The sequence below is a fragment of the Rhincodon typus genome, chromosome 42 (assembly GCF_021869965.1).
Source record: "Rhincodon typus isolate 14 chromosome 42, sRhiTyp1.1, whole genome shotgun sequence".
Classification (NCBI taxonomy): Eukaryota; Metazoa; Chordata; class Chondrichthyes; order Orectolobiformes; family Rhincodontidae; genus Rhincodon; species Rhincodon typus.
In genome coordinates, this window is record NC_063373.1 from 7,856,186 (window position 1) to 7,873,847 (window position 17,662).

The 17,662-nt window shown below is 45.7% G+C and overlaps 2 protein-coding genes across 4 annotated transcripts in view; one reads left to right on the forward strand and one right to left on the reverse strand.

Moving 5' to 3' along the window:
- Positions 1-436, reverse strand: part of LOC109915889 (gastrula zinc finger protein XlCGF57.1-like) — an 8,188-nt gene extending 7,752 nt beyond the window's left edge. For 2 of the 3 annotated variants that reach the window (XM_048619226.1, XM_048619227.1), the window contains exon 1: positions 322-414. The gene's annotated coding sequence lies outside the window, so the exon portion shown is untranslated. Of the gene's footprint in view, positions 1-321 lie in introns of all 3 variants that reach the window. The other variant, XM_048619228.1, reaches the window with a different exon arrangement.
- The window catches only part of LOC109915891 (zinc finger protein 585A-like), a 43,106-nt gene extending 26,147 nt beyond the window's left edge, over positions 1-16,959 (forward strand). Inside the window, exons 3-7 of the mRNA XM_048619382.1 lie at positions 839-892; positions 3,167-4,370; positions 10,313-10,411; positions 12,046-12,171; positions 16,046-16,959. Coding sequence (XP_048475339.1) covers positions 839-892; positions 3,167-4,370; positions 10,313-10,411; positions 12,046-12,171; positions 16,046-16,860 — 2,298 coding nt within the window. The 3' untranslated portion in view covers positions 16,861-16,959. The remainder of the gene's footprint in view (positions 1-838; positions 893-3,166; positions 4,371-10,312; positions 10,412-12,045; positions 12,172-16,045) is intronic.
- The last annotated feature ends 703 nt before the right edge of the window (positions 16,960-17,662 follow it).

Sequence of the window (17,662 nt, forward strand, 5' to 3'; positions counted from 1 at the left end):
ATGCACCATCCCTCCTTCCCATCTTCCACCCCCCTCTTTGCCCCCCCCCCCGCTTCCCCGTCCAGCCCCCCCCCTCTCCCTTTGCCCTCCCTAACGCTCCCCCCCCATCTCGCCGACCTCCCGTCCTTTACCCTCCAGCCCCCCTCTCGCCCTCCCAATCACACCCGTCCCCCACAACCTCTTCTCCCATTTCTCCCCATCCCAAGGTCTGAAACCGGAAGGAAGCCCGTGAGCCCACGCTCCCTCTGATGCGAACGGGAAGGGGTTGGGGTGTGGGTTTGGTGGTAGACCGGAAGATTATGATCCGTGGTCTGCACTGACACGGGGTTGTTACCGCAGCCTTTCGGGCCCGACGTTCCGTCCGGTCGCCGGTGGCTGCAGGAAAATGGTGGCTGCGCATGCGCCCTACAAACCATGGTTCACCCGGCCTGGACTGCGTATGCATTCGATGGCCGTGACTGATTGACAGCGGGCCATGCCCTATAGGGTATCGGGGGCGGGTCTGGCGGAAAAAGCGTGTCTGGTCCTCCATCCAATCGGAGTAAAGGAGGGGGCGTGGCTGCAACGGTGGTAGTCTGGCCGAGTGCCAGAGCTGAAGTCAATAGCAGAGGTGCAGGAATAATGAGGAGAGGAAACCAAACAACGCTCGGTTTGGCTGGAAGATTTAACAAACACCCGCGGTACGCTCCCAGATCCGAATTAGAAACTCCCAGTGCCGTGTTCGAGACAAACAGGAAAACGTCCTCGGGCCTCCTATGGTAAGAGGCCCGGTTGTCGCCGCCATCTTTGTTAGGGGGCAAAGTTCCCCGGGACATTGCCTCGGGCGCCATATTTATAGGGGGCGAGGTGCAGCAGGGCGCATGTTCAGCTTGCTTTCTTTCAGACTTCAGTGGTAGGTAAGTGATCCTTGAAGATAGGATCTACATGCATTTGGAGACGCAAAGAATGATTGGGGTAATCAGCATGGTTTTGTGTGAGGGATATCCTGTCTCATAAACGTGACTCAGTTTTTTTGAGGAAGTAACTAAGACAATTGACGAAAGCAGAGTGGTCGATGTTGTTTGCTTGGACTTTATTTAAGCCTTTGACAAGGTAAAAACCGAATGAACTGCGGATGCTGTAAATCAGGAACAAAAACAAAGTTGCTGGAAAAGCTCAGCAGGTCTGGCTGCACCTGTGAAGGAAAAAACAGAGTTAACATTTCGGGTCTGGTGACCCCTCTTCCGAACTGATGGTGGCTGGGACAAGGTTCTGCATGGTAGATTAATTAGTAAAGTTATATCACATGGGATTCAGGGTGAGCTTGCCAATTTGGTATAAAATTGGCTTAACAGCAAGAGACAGTGCGTGGTGGTGGAGGGTTGTTTTTTGGACTGGAGACCTATGACCAGAGGTGTTCTGCAGGGATTGGTGCTGGGTCCACTCTGTTCACTTTATATAAACGATTTAGATCAGAATATAGAAAACATGTTTAATAAGTTTGTGGATTACACCAAGTTTGGTGGTATAGTGGACAGTGAAGATGGTTATTGAAAACTACAATGGGATCTTAATCAACTGGGCCAGTAGGAGAAGAATGGCAGAGGGAGGTTAATGCAGATAAATGGGACATTTTGCATTTTGGTAAAACAAACAAAGACAAGATTTATACAACTAAAAGTAGGGCCTTGGGCAACGTTGTCAAACAGAGACCTAGGGGTTCAAGTACATAATTCTTTGAAATTTGCATTACATTTAGCATGCTTGCCTTCATTGCTCAGACTTTTTGAGTATAGGATTTGGACGTCATGTTGAGATAGTACAGGACATTGATGAGGCCTCTTCTGGAGTACTGTTTCCAGGTCTGGTCCCCCTGTTATAGGAAGGATATAATTAAGGTGGAGAGAGTTCAGAAGAGACTTACCAGGATGTTGCCAGGAATGGAGGGCTTGAGTTATATGGAGAGGCTGGATAGGTTTGGACTTTTTCCATTGAGCGTGGGAGGTTGAGAGGTGACTTTATAAACATTTATAAAATAATGAGGGGTATAGATAAAATGAATGGCAGGTGTCTTTTCCCTAGGATTTCAAGACTGGGGGCATATTTTTAAGGTGACAGGAGAAAGGTTTTAAAAAGATGTGTTTTTGGAATGAACTTCTGGAGGAAGTGATGGATGTGGGTACAGTTACAACATTTAAAAGACATTTAGATAAGTACACGAATAGGAAATGTTTGGACGGAAATGGGTCATTTAGAATTAAGAATCAACCACATCATTGTGATTTTGGAGTTATGTATAGGCCAGGACAACAGATCCTTTCTCTTAAAGACCATTAACAAGACAGATGTGAAAGCTATGTGTTCAGTCAGCTTCAACTTGACTACAATTACCAGTCTGTATTAGCGTACGATGTCAGCCTGCTCAATTTCATGACCTGTCCTGATGGTGCATATGGTGGTGTGCCTGTCACTTCCTCACCGGAAGTCATCCTGAATCCTGAGGGACTTAACAAACGAGATCAAGCAAGTTTTTCAAGTGTACGGAGTGAGTCCTAAGAATATTCCCCCCACACCATTTTGGGAGCAGCATCCTGACTCAGTTTGAGACAAAAAAACGTGCAGACTGTTGCATGCGCCAGGCAAAAGGATTGTAAGACTTCATTATTCTTGAACTCAAACTTGCATAAAATGCATGATAACAGGTTTTCTGGCTGTTGAATTGTTTGCTGAATGCAGGTGTTATGTTCCTGTGTCCCTTGCACCAGTGACAGACAACTGCTGTGCCTTTGCTTGGCAGTGACACTACATTGCGTTTTTGTCTGTGCACTCATTTCATTGTGATATTGGCTGTAAATGCAGCCATTTATAAAATCCCTCATCTTCGCCTCTACCTCTATGACCACCACCATTCCCTGTTTCTCTCTCTGCTTTCACTGAGGCCCAAGTTTTGTATCAGCCCAGACTGGTTTGCCGTATTGCTCTTCTGATGGACGCTAGTGACTTGTTTGGTAGTTAAGATATCCTAGCAGCATTTGTGGTCACTCCTTTTCACAAGCGTTGGCCCCTTAAATGACCATAAATGATCAGATTTATTCAACTCCATTTCACCTTTGTGCCTGCTTTTATGTTTTTAATGTATACTCTCTCATCCCAATTTTTTTTTTTTCGTTTCGTTTAACCAATTTAGAAACTGCAAACCAAATGTTACATCAGGACACATTCTTCCAACCTCTCAGAACCTGAATGTTGTTGGACTTTGAACATGGAAGGACACAGCACTGTTTGCAGTGGGGAGAAATTGTTCATGTGTCCAGTGTGTGGGCGAGACTTCACACAATCATCTGCTCTGTCGAGGCACAACTGCAATCATAGCGTGCAGAAACCGTGGAAATGTAGGGACTGTGGGAAGGGGTTCATTTCCCCGTCTAAGCTGGAAACTCATCGGCGTACTCACACTGGGGAGAAGACTTTCACCTGCTCCAACTGTGGGGAGGGATTCACTCGATCATCTACCCTGCTGGCCCACCAAAGGATTCACACAGGGGAGAGGCCATTCACCTGCTCTGTGTGCGGGAAGGAATTCACTCAGTTATCTAACCTGCTGACCCACCAGCGCGTTCACACCGGGGAGAGACCATTCACCTGCACTGAGTGCGGGAAGGGATTTGCTGATTCATCTGCCCTGCTGAGACACAAGCGGGTCCACACCGGGGAGAGGCCATTCACCTGCTCCGAATGTGGGAAGAGATTCATTCAGTCAACCAACTTGCAGGTACACCAGCGCTCTCACACCGGGGAGAGGCCATTCACCTGCATTGTGTGTGAAAAAGGATTTAGTGATTCATCCAGCCTGCTGACCCACCAGCGAGTTCACACTGGGGAGAGGCCGTTCACCTGCTCCGAGTGTGGGAAGAGATTCATTCGATCATCTTACCTGCTGACCCACCAGCGCGTTCACACTGGGGAGAGACCGTTCACCTGCACTGAGTGTGGGAAGGGGTTCACTGATTCATCTGCTCTGCTGAGACACAAGCGAGTTCACACTGGAGAGAGGCCGTTCACCTGCTCTGAGTGTGGGAAGGGGTTCATTCAGTCGTACAAGCTGCAGATACACCAGCGCAACCACACTGGGGAGAGGCCATTCACCTGCACTGTGTGTGGAAAAGGATTTACTGATTCATCGAGCCTGCTGACACACCAGCGAGTCCACACGGGGGAGAGACCATACATTTGCTCAGAGTGTGGGAAGAGCTTCACTCGCTCGTCCAGCTTGCTGACACACCAGCGAGTACACACTGGGGAGAGACCGTTCACCTGCTCTGAGTGTGGAAGGAGATTCACTCGTTCATCTTACCTGCTGACACACCAGCAAGTTCACAATCAGATACTGTGATTGGATTTTGATGTTAAACACGTCCAGTAATGACTCATGGTCTTGGTCCACTTCTGATGTTGATTAAACTCCAGCCCTTGTACTGGGGCCAATAAAAGTCAAATATGGATTTGTAGGATTCCTGACTCAACTCGTGTTCACACTGAGAAAACTATTTGGCCCTTTGAGCCTTCTCCACCATCTGATGTGATCACGGCTGATCATCCAACTCAGTGCCCTCTTCGTGCTTTCGTCCCACGTCATTTGATCCCTTGAGAGCTCATTACTATATCTATCTTCTTGAAAACATTCAATGTTTTAGCTCAATTGATTTCTGCAGCAGACAATTCCACAGGTTTGCACTCTCTGGGTGAAGAAATTTCTGCTCATCTCAGTCCTAAACAGCCTACCCTGTATCCTTAGACTTTCACCCCTGGTTCTTGCATCCTCCGTCATTGGGAACATCTTTGTTTTTACCCTGTCTTGTTCTGTGAGAAGTTAATAGGTTTCTATGAGAACCATCCCACCTCTGCTTCTAAACTCCAATGAATGTAGTCCTAACTGATCCAGTGTCTATTTGTACATCAGTCCTGCCATTCTGGCATTAGTCCAGTAAAGTTTTGCTGCACTCCCTCAGAATCGGAACATCTTCCCTCCAATAAGAAGACCAAAACCGCATTCAGTATTCCAGCTGTGGTCTCACCAAGATCCTGTACAATGGCAGCAAGACATCCCTGGTCCTATCCTTGAATCCTCTTATTACAAGGGCCAATATACCATTTACCTTCTTCACTGCCTGCTGTACCTGCATGCTTACCTTCAGTGACTGGTGTACAAGGACACCCAAGTCTCATGCACCTCCCAACTTCCCCAAACAATCACTATTCAGATAATAATCTGCCTTCCTGTTTTTGTGACTAAAATGGATAACCTTGCATTTATCCACCTTATACTTAATCTATCATGCATTTGACTACTCACTCAACTTGTCCAAATCACACCATAGCATCTCTGTAGCCTCCTCACAGTTTACTCTCCCAATTAGCTTTGTATCGCCTGCAAATGTGGAGATATGACATTTAGTTCCCTCATCTAAATCATTCATACCTTTATGAATAGTTGGAGTCCAAGCACTGATGCTTCTGGTACCCCACTCATCAATGGCTGCCACTTGGAAAAAGACCCATTTATTCCAACTCTGTTTCCTGTCTGCCAACTAGTTCTCTGTGTCAGTATCCGAATCCCACGCGCTTTACTTTTACATGCTAATTTCTTATGGGATCACATCAAAAACCTTCTGAAAGTCCGGGTACATTATATCCACTGCCCCCTTCTTACCAACTACGTGCTTGGAAAATTTCTGTACATTTGTCAAGCTTAATTTCCCTTTCGTAAATACATGCTAACATCCAATCCTGTCACTGCTATCCAAATTTTCTGCTTTTAAATTGTTTATAATGGACTCTGTTTTCGGCACTACTGATGTCAGGGTAACCAATCCATACCTCCTCATTTTCTCTCTACCTCCTTTTTTGTGGTGTTATGTCAGCTACATTCCAATTCATAGGAAGTTACAGTGTCTCTGGATTCTTAAAAGATCATCCACTATTTCTAGGGCCTGTACTTTAAGTGCTGTGGGATGTAGATTATCGCATTTTGGAAATTTAAGAGCCTTTAATATCATCTATTTACCCCACGCTATTTTCCTCCTGACACTGATTTCCTTCTGTTCCTCCCTCTCACCAGATCCTGTACTCCCAACTGTTTGTGGAGCGTTATTGTTCCTTGGAGTGAATTTCTGCTACGTCTCCCAATTTCTCCAGAAACCCCTGCCATTGCTGCTCCACCATCTTCCCTATCTTTCCCCCTTTCAATCAGTGCTGGCCAGCTCCTCCCTCATGTCTTTGTAGGCTCCTTTACGCAATTGTGATACCATTGCATCTGATTCCAGCTTCTCCCCCTCAAACTGCAAGGGTGAATTCTCTCAAATCATGGTAATTGTCCTCTAGGGTTTCCTTCACCTTAAGCTCCCTAATCAAGTCTGCTCATTACACGTCACATTGCTTTTCCCGAGTGGGTTCTATCACAAGCTACTCCCAAAAACCATCTCATAGACATTCCAGAAATTCCTTTTCTTGGTGTCTGCTACCAACCTCATATTCCCAGTCCACCTGCATATTGAAATCCCCCATGATTACTGTAATCGTGCCTTCCTTACATGCCTTTTCTATCTCTTGATTTATTTTCTGCCCACATCCTGACTACTGCTTGGAGGCCTGTATATAACTCCCATCAGCATCCTTTGTGGTTCCTCACAGATTCTACACCTTCCAAGCTTATTGCTTCTTGCTGTTGATTTAATTTAATTTCTTACTAACAAGGCAACCTTCCCCCTCTGCTTGCCTGCCTGTCCTTTCAGTCGGATCCACATCCTCAGATATTTAGTTCTCAGACCTGATCCCCTTGTACCCATTTCGTTGCCAATTGGACCTGCCAATTTCAGTCTGTGCTACAAGCTCATTTATCTTGTTTTGTATATTACGTGCATTCAAGTACAATGATTCAGTTCTGGATTGACCAACCCCCTTCTCATAGATGTCCCCTTAAACCTCAGCCACAGTGGTTGTTTCCTGACCCCTTCCATACCCTGCCCTATTACCTGTTATGAAAACTTTAATAACACCTCTTGAGCACCACGGCCTCCCACCCCCTCTCCCCCACTATTTAAAGTCATTGTGACCTTGGTTTAACTCTATTTGCGCCATCAGTTGACTACCTTGTTTTAAGATATAAAACCTTTGGGTTTGTTCTATTATTGAGTTTCCCTACACTTGGTACAATATGACATTTGCACATTCTGTCCCTTCCTTTTGTTTTCTGGTAACATTTAACCCCATCACTGACCATCAAACCTACCTTTTCCTTTGCCTTTGGTTTTATAATTTTCCATGCAACTGACCCCAGCCCTGCCCACTATTCGGTTTAAGCTCAAGAGTCACCAACATTTTTAAATGCTCATCCCTGATTTTCAAATTCCTACCAATCTCTAATCTCCTCCAGCCTCTCAGTCCTCCCTAGCTCAGTACTGTTTCGCGTCACAACCCTCATATCTTGGGTTTCTCTTTTTCTGTCCTCCTGAACATTGCGGATTTTAATTTTTCACCATTGCTAACCATATTGTAGAGTCATAGATAGAGTTATAGAGTTACACAGTATGGAAACAGACCCTTCGGTCCAACCAGTCGATGCTGGCCATGCTCCTAAACTAAACTAGTCCCACTTGCCTGCATTTGGTCCATATCTCTCCAAGCCTTTTCTATTCATGTACTTATCCAAATGTCTTTTAAATGTTGTAACTATAGCTGCATCCACCACTTCCTCTGGTAATTCACTCCATGCACGAACTGCGCTCTATGCAAAAACGTTGCCCTTCGTTTCCTTTTTAAAACTTTTTCTTCTTACCTTTAAAATAATACCCTCTAGTTTCGGACTCCCTCTCCCCAGGAAAAAGACCCTAGCAATTCCTACCTGTCATGATTTTATAAATCTCTGTAAGGTCACCCCTCAACCTCCTATGCTCCAGTGAAAAAGTCCCAGCTTACTCAAATTATTTTTATAACTCAAACCTTCTGTTTTTCAGTTCCAAGGATGCCAGCTCTAGAACTTACTCCATCGAACACTCTGCCTCTCGACCTTATTTACAACAATCCTTGATACCCTGTCTTGGTCTCAGTTTTTTTGCCCCAGATCCTAACATCTCCATTTGTGGCACCATGTCAAATGTTAATTTGTAAAATTTCTGTGGATCACTGTGGAATTTTCTATTCTACGAAAGGTCTTATAAATACAAATTGTTGTTGATTTATACGTATGTCACTGCTTCTTCATTGCTAGGTGAATAACTGTTTACCTGACGTCATTGTGGGAACACCTTCACTATGGACTGCAGCGGTTCCAAAAGGTCAAACGTACATAGGCGACTAGGAATTGGCAAATTTCTGCTGGTATCTGTGAAACAAAATGAATGTTTCATGATGTGCAGAATGAATTATCGGGAATAAAAATGGTGCAGAATGTGATGGTCAATATAAAGTTGGAGTGGAAGGGGAAATTGACTCTGGCACAGGAGAAACATTTCCTGACTGAATGATCCTGTGGGAAGATAAAACCGGTAAGTCAACAGCGCGTGGGTCAAGGGATGGTCAGCTATGGAAAGTCTTTTAGACACAATTGGGCAAAATAACAGTTAAATGTCATACCTGACTAAACCTACTATTGACAGAGTAAGTTAGACAGTAGCAGAGAGGTGATCAAGGAGGGCAGAGGTAAAACGGAGCAATAAGTATGGATTAGATCCACAGTAAAGGAGTCACATCAGCTCCTGAGCTATGGAAAGTCTCTCAGATAACAGTAAGATTCTCTCAACAGCAGAGAATCTAAGCATAATCCCTTGACAGTCAAAGGTGTCACCATCACTGAATTTCCCCACTCTCAACTTGCTGGGGGATACTATTGATCAGAAACTGAACCTGTCATATCACTTGTGGGTACAAGAGCAGGTCAGAAGCTAGGAATCCTAGTGAGCAACAAAGATATGCAGGCTAGGTGGATTGGCCATGCTAAATTACCAACTGTCCAGGGATGTATAGGTTAGGTGGTTTAGCCATGGGAAATGTAGGGTTACAGAGTAGGGGGGTGGACTTGTTGGGCTGAATGGCCTGTTCCACACTGTATGGATTCTATGATCCTATGAACTCACCACCTGACCCCACCAAAACCCTGACCACATCTATAAGTCAGGTGTGTGATGGAGTACACCCCACTTGCCTGGATGAGTGCAGCTTCAACAACCCTCAAGAAGCTTGACATAATGCATGACAAAGCAGAACGCTTGATTGGCATCACATCCACAAACATCTCCCTACTCCACCAACAGCACTCAGTAGCAACAGTATGTACCGTCTGCCAGATACACTGCAGAAATTCACCAAGGCTCCTTTGACAGCACCTGCCAAATGCATTTCTGAGTCCTGGATGGAGGCAGGGAGTCAGACTTCAACCCAGGGTCTTCAAAGACATCACCTTCCAAATTCACAACCACTTCCGTCTTGAAGGTCAAAGGCAACAGACACATGGGAACATAAACACCTGCAAGTTCTCCTCCAAGCCCCTCACCACCCTGACCTGGAAACATATCAACATTCCTTCCGTGTCACTGGGTGAGAATCCTGAAAAACCTTCCTGAATGGTATCTACCTACAGCACATAGACTGCAGGAGTAGAAGGTAGCTCCCCACCCTCTTCTCAGGGGCACCTATGGATGGGTGATAAATGTTAGCCCAGTCAGCACTGCCCACATCCCATGAGTGAATTAAGGGATTCACAGAAATATTATGGTGCAGGTACCAAATATTATGGTGGCTATTCAGCTGACTACAACTGCTCTGAATTTCTTCTTAAAAATCACTCACCTTTCATCTAAGGCTGAAGTCAGAGAAAATTCTCAGTTGAAGTAATTCCCTGGGAGCACGGCAGCATCACACACGGGAACATGGAGCATTTGTGTCCCTGGAAACCAGTGATCAACATGCACTATTAAGGATGGGAAGGTCCCTGACGACTGAGAGGAGATTTACCAGAATGTTCAAGGTATGAGGAATTTTAGTGGCAAGTTTTTCATAATTTGTTCATGGCATTGCAGCATTGCTCACAATCCATTGTTCTGGCAGGAAGCGAGTTCCAGGATTTTGGCGCTGTTACGGTAAAGGAACAGCAATGATACAGGTGCAGTTCAGAATAGCGTGTGACTTGGAAGGAACCTTGCAGGTGATGATGCTCTCCTGCTGCTTTGGCGTTCCCAGTGGTAGAGGTCATGGGTTTGGAGCCTGGGTGGAATTACTGTATTGTTGGGTTCAGTTAAATGGAGAGTACTTCATCATACTCCTGACGTGTGCTTTGTAGATGCTGGGCAGGCACTGGAGAGACGCGAGGTTGGAGAACCTGAGACTGATCTCCTGCAGCAAAGACGATTGAGGAGAGATAGAAGTGCTATTGAAAGAGGTAGATAACTTAGAAAGAAGTTGTTCTCATGACAGATTGCAGGTGAAAATTTAAAAAATTTATGCGGTGAGCAGTAAGTACCTGGAACTAAGTATTTAGACCAAAAAGCTGCTGATACCACACGTCTGATGAATAGTTGATTTGATCTGATATGATGTTTGATTTGAGTTTCCTGTCTGTGAATACTTTTGTAACATCCTGTGTGCAAAAGCAATCACTGTCAGTCAGTCCAGGAGAGAGATGCAAAAAGTGCTAAATAATTTTTCTTGATTTCATAAAACAAGAACTGCCCATGCTGGAGATCTGAACATGCAAAAACAGAAATTGCTGGAGAAACTCAGCAGGTCTAGCACCATCTTTTCTCTCCACAAGTGCTGCCAGACCTGTTGTGTTTTTCCAGCAGTTTCAGATTTTGTTTGGCTCTTTATTGAGTTTGCTTTGGACACATGGGGCAGGGGTCCCATGAGGAGGTGAGATCTAATGAGCAGGATTTGCTTGCTTTGTTTTCCTTCTGCCTCAGTAGGGTGTTGATACAAATAAAACACCAGCAGCAAACCATTCAGCTGTTTGAGTTCCACTATTCAATGTGATCATGGCTGATTATCCAACTCCGTGCCCTGTTCCCACTTTCTCCCATACGATTTCACCCAAAAAACTAAATCTAATTCCTTTTTGAAAATATTCAGTGAAGCGATTGAATCGCTTTTGGTGGCAGAGAATTCCACTACTCACTATGTGAAGAAATTTCTCTTCCCCTAAGCCTGGTATTCTTAGACTGGATCTGGAATGCCCATGCAGCTTTGCAGAATTATGATAATATAGAAAATGGACACTCCGCCCATCTGTTCGATTCCCTAGTGACAATTTCCCACTGCTGATTTCCCATTTCCCTGCTCACTGTTTCTATCCTATCATCCAGTGCTCTCCATACCTTAATTCTCACTGCAAAAAAAAAGTTTCTCTCCCATCATATTCTTTTGTCTGTTACGAATGGGCAAAACCTTTTGTTTTTGCCAAGCGACACTACCTAACCCGCTCTTGATGTTGAAAGCCTCTTTAAATCTCCTGTCGGCCTTCTCTCCGGGGAGAACAGCACCAACTTCTTTAATCTATCCTGATAACTGAGGTTTCTCATTTGCTGGAACCATCCATATAAGTCTCTTCTAAGCTCTATCCAAAGCAGTGACAGCTTGATGGGGAGCAAGCCACACCCCAGTCAATGCAAACATTGCTACTGGCAACTATGACGGCTCTGTATACACACTCGTGTCATCCCTTCCTTCGTCCTATTTTAAGCTCCTACCCCCTTCCCTCACAGCCATACACCAAACCTGTCCCCTATTCCTCCATGGAGCGGGATAGGCTGAATCTCCAACCAAGCAGTGCGAGTGATGGGCGGGGCTAGTTTGCGTCATGTGACCGCAACCCCGCCGGAAGGATGCCCCCGCGCACGCGCAGTACCCCTGTGACTGTTGTCTAGCCGTACGCCGCAGCGGAAAGCGACGGTTTTAAAAAAGAAACGGAGTAAGAGCGGGGAACGAGATGATGACAGTGTGGACTGGGCGCTTTCGTGAATGCCCCCTGTAGATTCCCGGACTCGAATTAGTAAACGGCCAGCCCCGCGATTGCGGCAGGCGTCCGTGGGCCTGAGGCGGCGGCGGCGGCGGCGGCGGCGGCAGTAGTGGGTGTTGCCGCCGCCATCTTTGTCGGGGGCATGTTCCGTGGGTCCAGTTCGGGCCGCCATCTTTATAGGGGGCGAGGTGCGACAGGGCGCATGCTTTGCTTTCCTTCCCTTCACAGGGAGAGAAGGAGGATTTCCACACAGCAAACTCAAACCGAAAGAAATGTACGCCTTTTTTTGGATTTCTGTTCTGCATTAACAGAAACATTTTTTCGTTAACTCCCTTTGCAGGATATTAAATGAGAATGATTTGTAGCCGGCAAACTCAAAGGCATCGCCCCATCAAGATCTGATCGTATGACCATAAGATGTCAGAGCAGAAGTCAAAGTAACTCGATTCGTCAGTACCTGAATATCTTCGGCCTTTTACCGTGGAGGGGAAAAAGGTTTGTCTGTTCTTTGTGAGGGGAGAAGTTTTCAGGTCTGCATGTGACTGAATAGACGCCGAGTTATTGTTTAATATTGTGTCTAAATCACACCTGGAGTATGTGCTCAGTTCTGGGCACTGCACCTGAGGAAGTACAGACTGTAATGGTCTTAGACGAAGCACAGATAAGATTTATTTGAATGATACCTGGATTCTAGGAGTTGAATTATGAGGCAAGGTTAAACATAAGGCATGAAACATTCATTATGACATAGAACAAGTACATTAAGCCCATCAAGTCCAGCTTTATGAAGCAATCCAGTCTGAATCATTGTCCATAAATTACTGAAGTAGTGCTCTGCATACCCTGGTCCGTGTCATTAATATATATCGGATAAAGATGGGTCCTCACACAAACACCTGTGGAACTCCAATAGAAATCTTCCTCTCCCAAAGCAATCATTAATGACTACTGTGTTCCTGGTCTCCCGGCCTGTGCGTATCCAGGTATCTGCTGTCATGTTACTTGCATGGTCTCTAACCTTTGCTCACTTGTCTCTTCTGTGCCACTGTATAAATGTTTTTGTTGCAAGTCTATGTACAACAATACCATTAATGTCATCAACCCTCTCCAAACAAGAACTTCAAGTTCAATTTGGTTTGCTTGTAACAAATCCGTGTTAACTTTCTTTAACCCACATTTGACCAAGTCACCTAAGGCCTTTCCAACTTTCTTCAGGTCAAAGGGGCGGCCATGGGTACAGTATGGGCCCCGGTTGTGCCTATCTCTTTATAGAACGTGTGGAACGTTCCTTGTTCCAAACTTACTCGTTCCCTTCCTAGGGGGGAGGCGATGGCCTAGTGGTATTATCACTGGACTGTTAACCCAGAGACCCGGATAATGTTCTGGGGACCTGGGTTCGAATCCTGCATGGCAGATGGTGGAATTTGAATTCAATAAATATCTGGAATTAAGAATCTAATGATGACCATGAATCCATTGTCGATTATTGGGAAAAACCCATCTGGTTCACTAATGCCCTTTAGGGAAGGGAACTGCCATCCTTACCTGGTCTGGCCTACATGTGACTCCAGACCCACAGCAATGTGGTTGACTTTTAACCACCACCTGGGCAATTAGGGATGGGCAATAAATGCTGCCTAGCCAGCGATGCCCTCATCCTGTGAATGAATTAAGGAAAAGAAAAGTGGCTCTTTCTCCAGTATATTAGTGGCATCATTGGTGCTACTTCCTCCTTTTGTTTGGATTTGGGAAAAAATATTATTTCCCTTCCGATTTCTATCATGCCCTCATCTTCACCTGGTCTAGCTCTGACTCCTCCTTTCCCCTTCTTGGTATCTCTGTTCCCATTTCTGGGGATACAATGGCCACCGATTACCTCTATAAACCCACTGATTCCCGCAGTTACCTGGACTATACACCCTCGCGCTCTGCTTCTTTTAAGGACTCCATCCCATTCACCCACTTTCTCTGTCTCATCTACACTGATAATGCCACTTTGTGCAAAGAGGCCTCAGAAATTTCCACCTTTTTCCTCCACTGAGGATTTCCCTCTACAGTGGTTGACAGGGCCCTTAGCCATGTTCGACCCATTTCCCGTACTTCTGCTTTCACCTGTTCCCTCCCACAACAACGATAGGGTCCCTCTGGTCCTCGCTTACCACCCCACCAGGCTCCACATCCAAACAATTGTAAGCTGCCATTCCGTCACCTCCAACAAGATGCCAAGACCAAGCACTTTTTCCCTTCCTTCCCTTGTCAGCATTCCGCAAGGACTGTTTCCAGGACACTGGTCCACTTCTCCTTCACTCTCAACTTCTCGCACACCCAGTGTGTGCCTGCAAAAATGATCCTGAGCTTCCAGTTACCTTCCACTTCAACACACCACTGTGTTCCTGCACCAATATGCCTGCTGCAGTGTTCCAATGAGCAAGCTGAAAGAGCAGCATCTCATTTTCCACTTGGGGACCCTGCAGCATCCAGTTCAATAACTTCAGAACCTGATTTCATCCTTCTATTTTTTTTAACCCACCCCATACCTAGTCATGTTATGACAACACAATTTCTCACTCTTAGCTTTTGTTATCTCTTATCCAGTTTTTCTTCTGTCCTGGCCTGCTATTAACTATCTCCTCCTTGTTTATCCACCTCTTTCTTTTAACCCTCTCTGTGTCTCTGTCTCTGTCTCTGTCTCTGTCTCTGTTTCTCTGGGCTATGTCTCCACCTATTTGGTCAGCTCCCCCCCCCAACTCTGCCACCCACTCCCCCTCCACACTTCAACTAATGTAAATACCAGCTTTTCCCAGCTACTAACAGTTCTGATGAAGAGTCACTGGACTCAAAATGTTGACGCTGCTTTCTTCCCACAGATGCCACCAGACCTACAGAGTTCCTTCAGCAATTTCAGTTTTTGTTTCAGATCTCCAGCATCAGCAGTTCTTTGTTTTATTTGACAAAGTCACCAATCACTTTCTCCCAGTCTTTCATTTCTACAATGAATGTCTGTTCCTAACCTGCAAGATGGAACTCAAAGCCTGTACGTTTGCAGATGGCATCCCCGTGATGCCAGTTAGCTGCGACGGGACTTCTGTTGCCAGTCTGTGTTGACATCTGATGTCAGCCTGCTCCACTTCACAACTTGCCTTGACGTGGGTCTGCATGTGGTGGTGTGTAGGTCTGTAGCCCTTCAATCCTGAGGAACTTGCCGAAGAAGAGAAGAGTTCCTCACCGCAGCACAGAAACATTGACAGACTGTCAGGCCCACAGTCACTGCGCGCAGAAATATGACACTCTCAAGCATTAGCTCTGAATTAAAGCTGAAATCAAACAAGGGGTGTTTCAAGTGTACAGAATGACCATTTTTAAGAATGTTCCCCCTACCATTATAGGAGGAGGATCCGGGCTTATATTAAAGCAAAAACTGTGCAGACCGCTGCCTAATCATATTGTAAGACATCATTATTCTTGAGCTCAAACTTGCATGAAATGAATGATAACATTCTGTTTTTTTTTAAAATTATTTCCTGAATGAATACACTTTGTTCCTGTGTCCCTTGCACCAATGTGAACATATCTTTGAGACAGACAACTGCTGTGCCTTTTGCTTGGCAGTGATACGGCATTGTGTTTTTGTCTGTGCACTAATTTCACCATCCAGCAGTGATATTTGCAGCAAATGCAGCCATTTATAAAATCTCTCTCCTTCACCTGTACCTCTGTGACCACCACCACCCCCTCTTTCTCTCTTCTACTGAGGCCCGAGTCTTGAGTCACCCAGACTGGCTGGCAGCTTTGCTGTTCTGCTGGACCCGAATAACTTGATTGGTGGTTAGGACATCCAAGCAGCATTTGTGGTCAGTTCTTTTCCCAAGCATTGGCCCCACAAATGATCAGATTTACTCAGCCGCATTTCACCTTTGTTTCTGCCTTTGGTTTTTGTGGGTACTGTCTCATCCCTTTTTTTTCCCCTGTTTTAAGCAATTTGTACAGGATTTGCAGTCAGAAAGAGTGCAAACTGAATGTTACACCAGGATCTGACACATTCTTCCAACCTTTTGTAACCTGAATGTCGTCGGATTTTGAACATGGAAGGACAAAGCACGGTTTGCAGTGGGGAGAAATTGTTCATGTGTCCAGTGTGTGGGCGAGGCTTCACACAATCATCTGCTCTGTCGAGGCACAAGCGCAGTCATGGTGTGCAGAAACCGTGGAAATGTAGGGACTGTGGGAAGGGGTTCATTTCCCCGTCTAAGCTGGAAACTCATCGGCGTACTCACACTGGGGAGAAGCCCTTCACTTGCCCTGAGTGTGAAAAGGGATTTGCTGATTCATCTGCTCTCCTGAGACACCGGCGTACTCACACGGGGGAGAGGACTTTCACTTGCTCTAACTGTGGGGAAGGATTCACTCGATCATCTACCCTGCTGGCCCACCAGCGGGTTCACACAGGGGAGAGGCCGTTCAACTGTTCCGTGTGCGGGAAGGGATTCACTCAGTTATCTAACCTGCTGACCCACCAGCGAATTCACACTGGGGAGAAACCATTCACCTGCATAGAGTGTGGGAAGGGATTTGCTGATTCATCTGCCCTGCTGAGACACAAGCGGGTTCACACTGGGGAGAGGCCGTTCACCTGCTCCGAGTGCGGGAAGGGATTCATTCAGTCATACAACCTGCAAATACACCAGCGCACACACACAGGGGAGAGGCCATTCACCTGCACTGTGTGTGGAAAAGGATTTACTGATTCATCCAGCCTGCTGACACACCAGCGAGTCCACACTGGGGAGAGACCGTTCACCTGTACAGAGTGTGGAAAGAGATTCACTCGGTCATCCAACCTGCTGACACATCAGCGAGTTCACAATCAGCTACGGTAACTGGATTTTACAGTTAATCACATCCAGGACTGAACCGAAATGTTCACGGACTTGTGCTGCTGGTGTTGTTTAATGCCAGCCCAAGTATTGGGCCCAATAAAAGTGAAATAATTGTATGGGATTGTCGAATTCCTGACTCGCTAAACAGCATCACTTTCACACTGCAGAGAAACCGTTCAACCTTTTGATGTGATCAAAACTGATCGTTGAACTCAGTAACCTGTTCTTGCATTTGTCCCATACCCCTTGATCCTTTAAGCCCTCTAGAACTATATATCTCTTCCTGAAAACATTCAGTGTTTTAGCCTCAACCGACTGCTGTGGCAGAGAATTCTACAAGCTCACCACTCTCTGGATCAAGAAATTTCTGCCCATCACAGTCCTAAACGGCAAACCTTGTATTCTTAGACTTTGACCCCATGATTCTGGACTACCCAGTCGTTGGAAACATCCTTCCAACTTTTACAGCCTTTTTTGTTTCCCCAAAAGCTTTCTCTGGTTCTCAATTCTTCCCCTCCCTCCCCATTCTCAAAATAATCAACCTTGTATGCCCCTTTCTTAATTCTAGTACTGTCCCTAATTTTCATTGTTAGCCCTGGTTGGGCCACCTTTTCTTGTTCTATTTTTGTGACAGATGGGACTGAACAATTGTTGCAGTTCCTCCATGCATTCGTTAAACATTTGCCGTTGCCTATGCTGATTCACGTGATGTCCCCAATTCATTGCAGCCAGCTCATTCTTCAAATAATCACAGTTTCCCTTATTTAAGTTCAGGATTCCAATTTCAGAGTCAACCAAATGC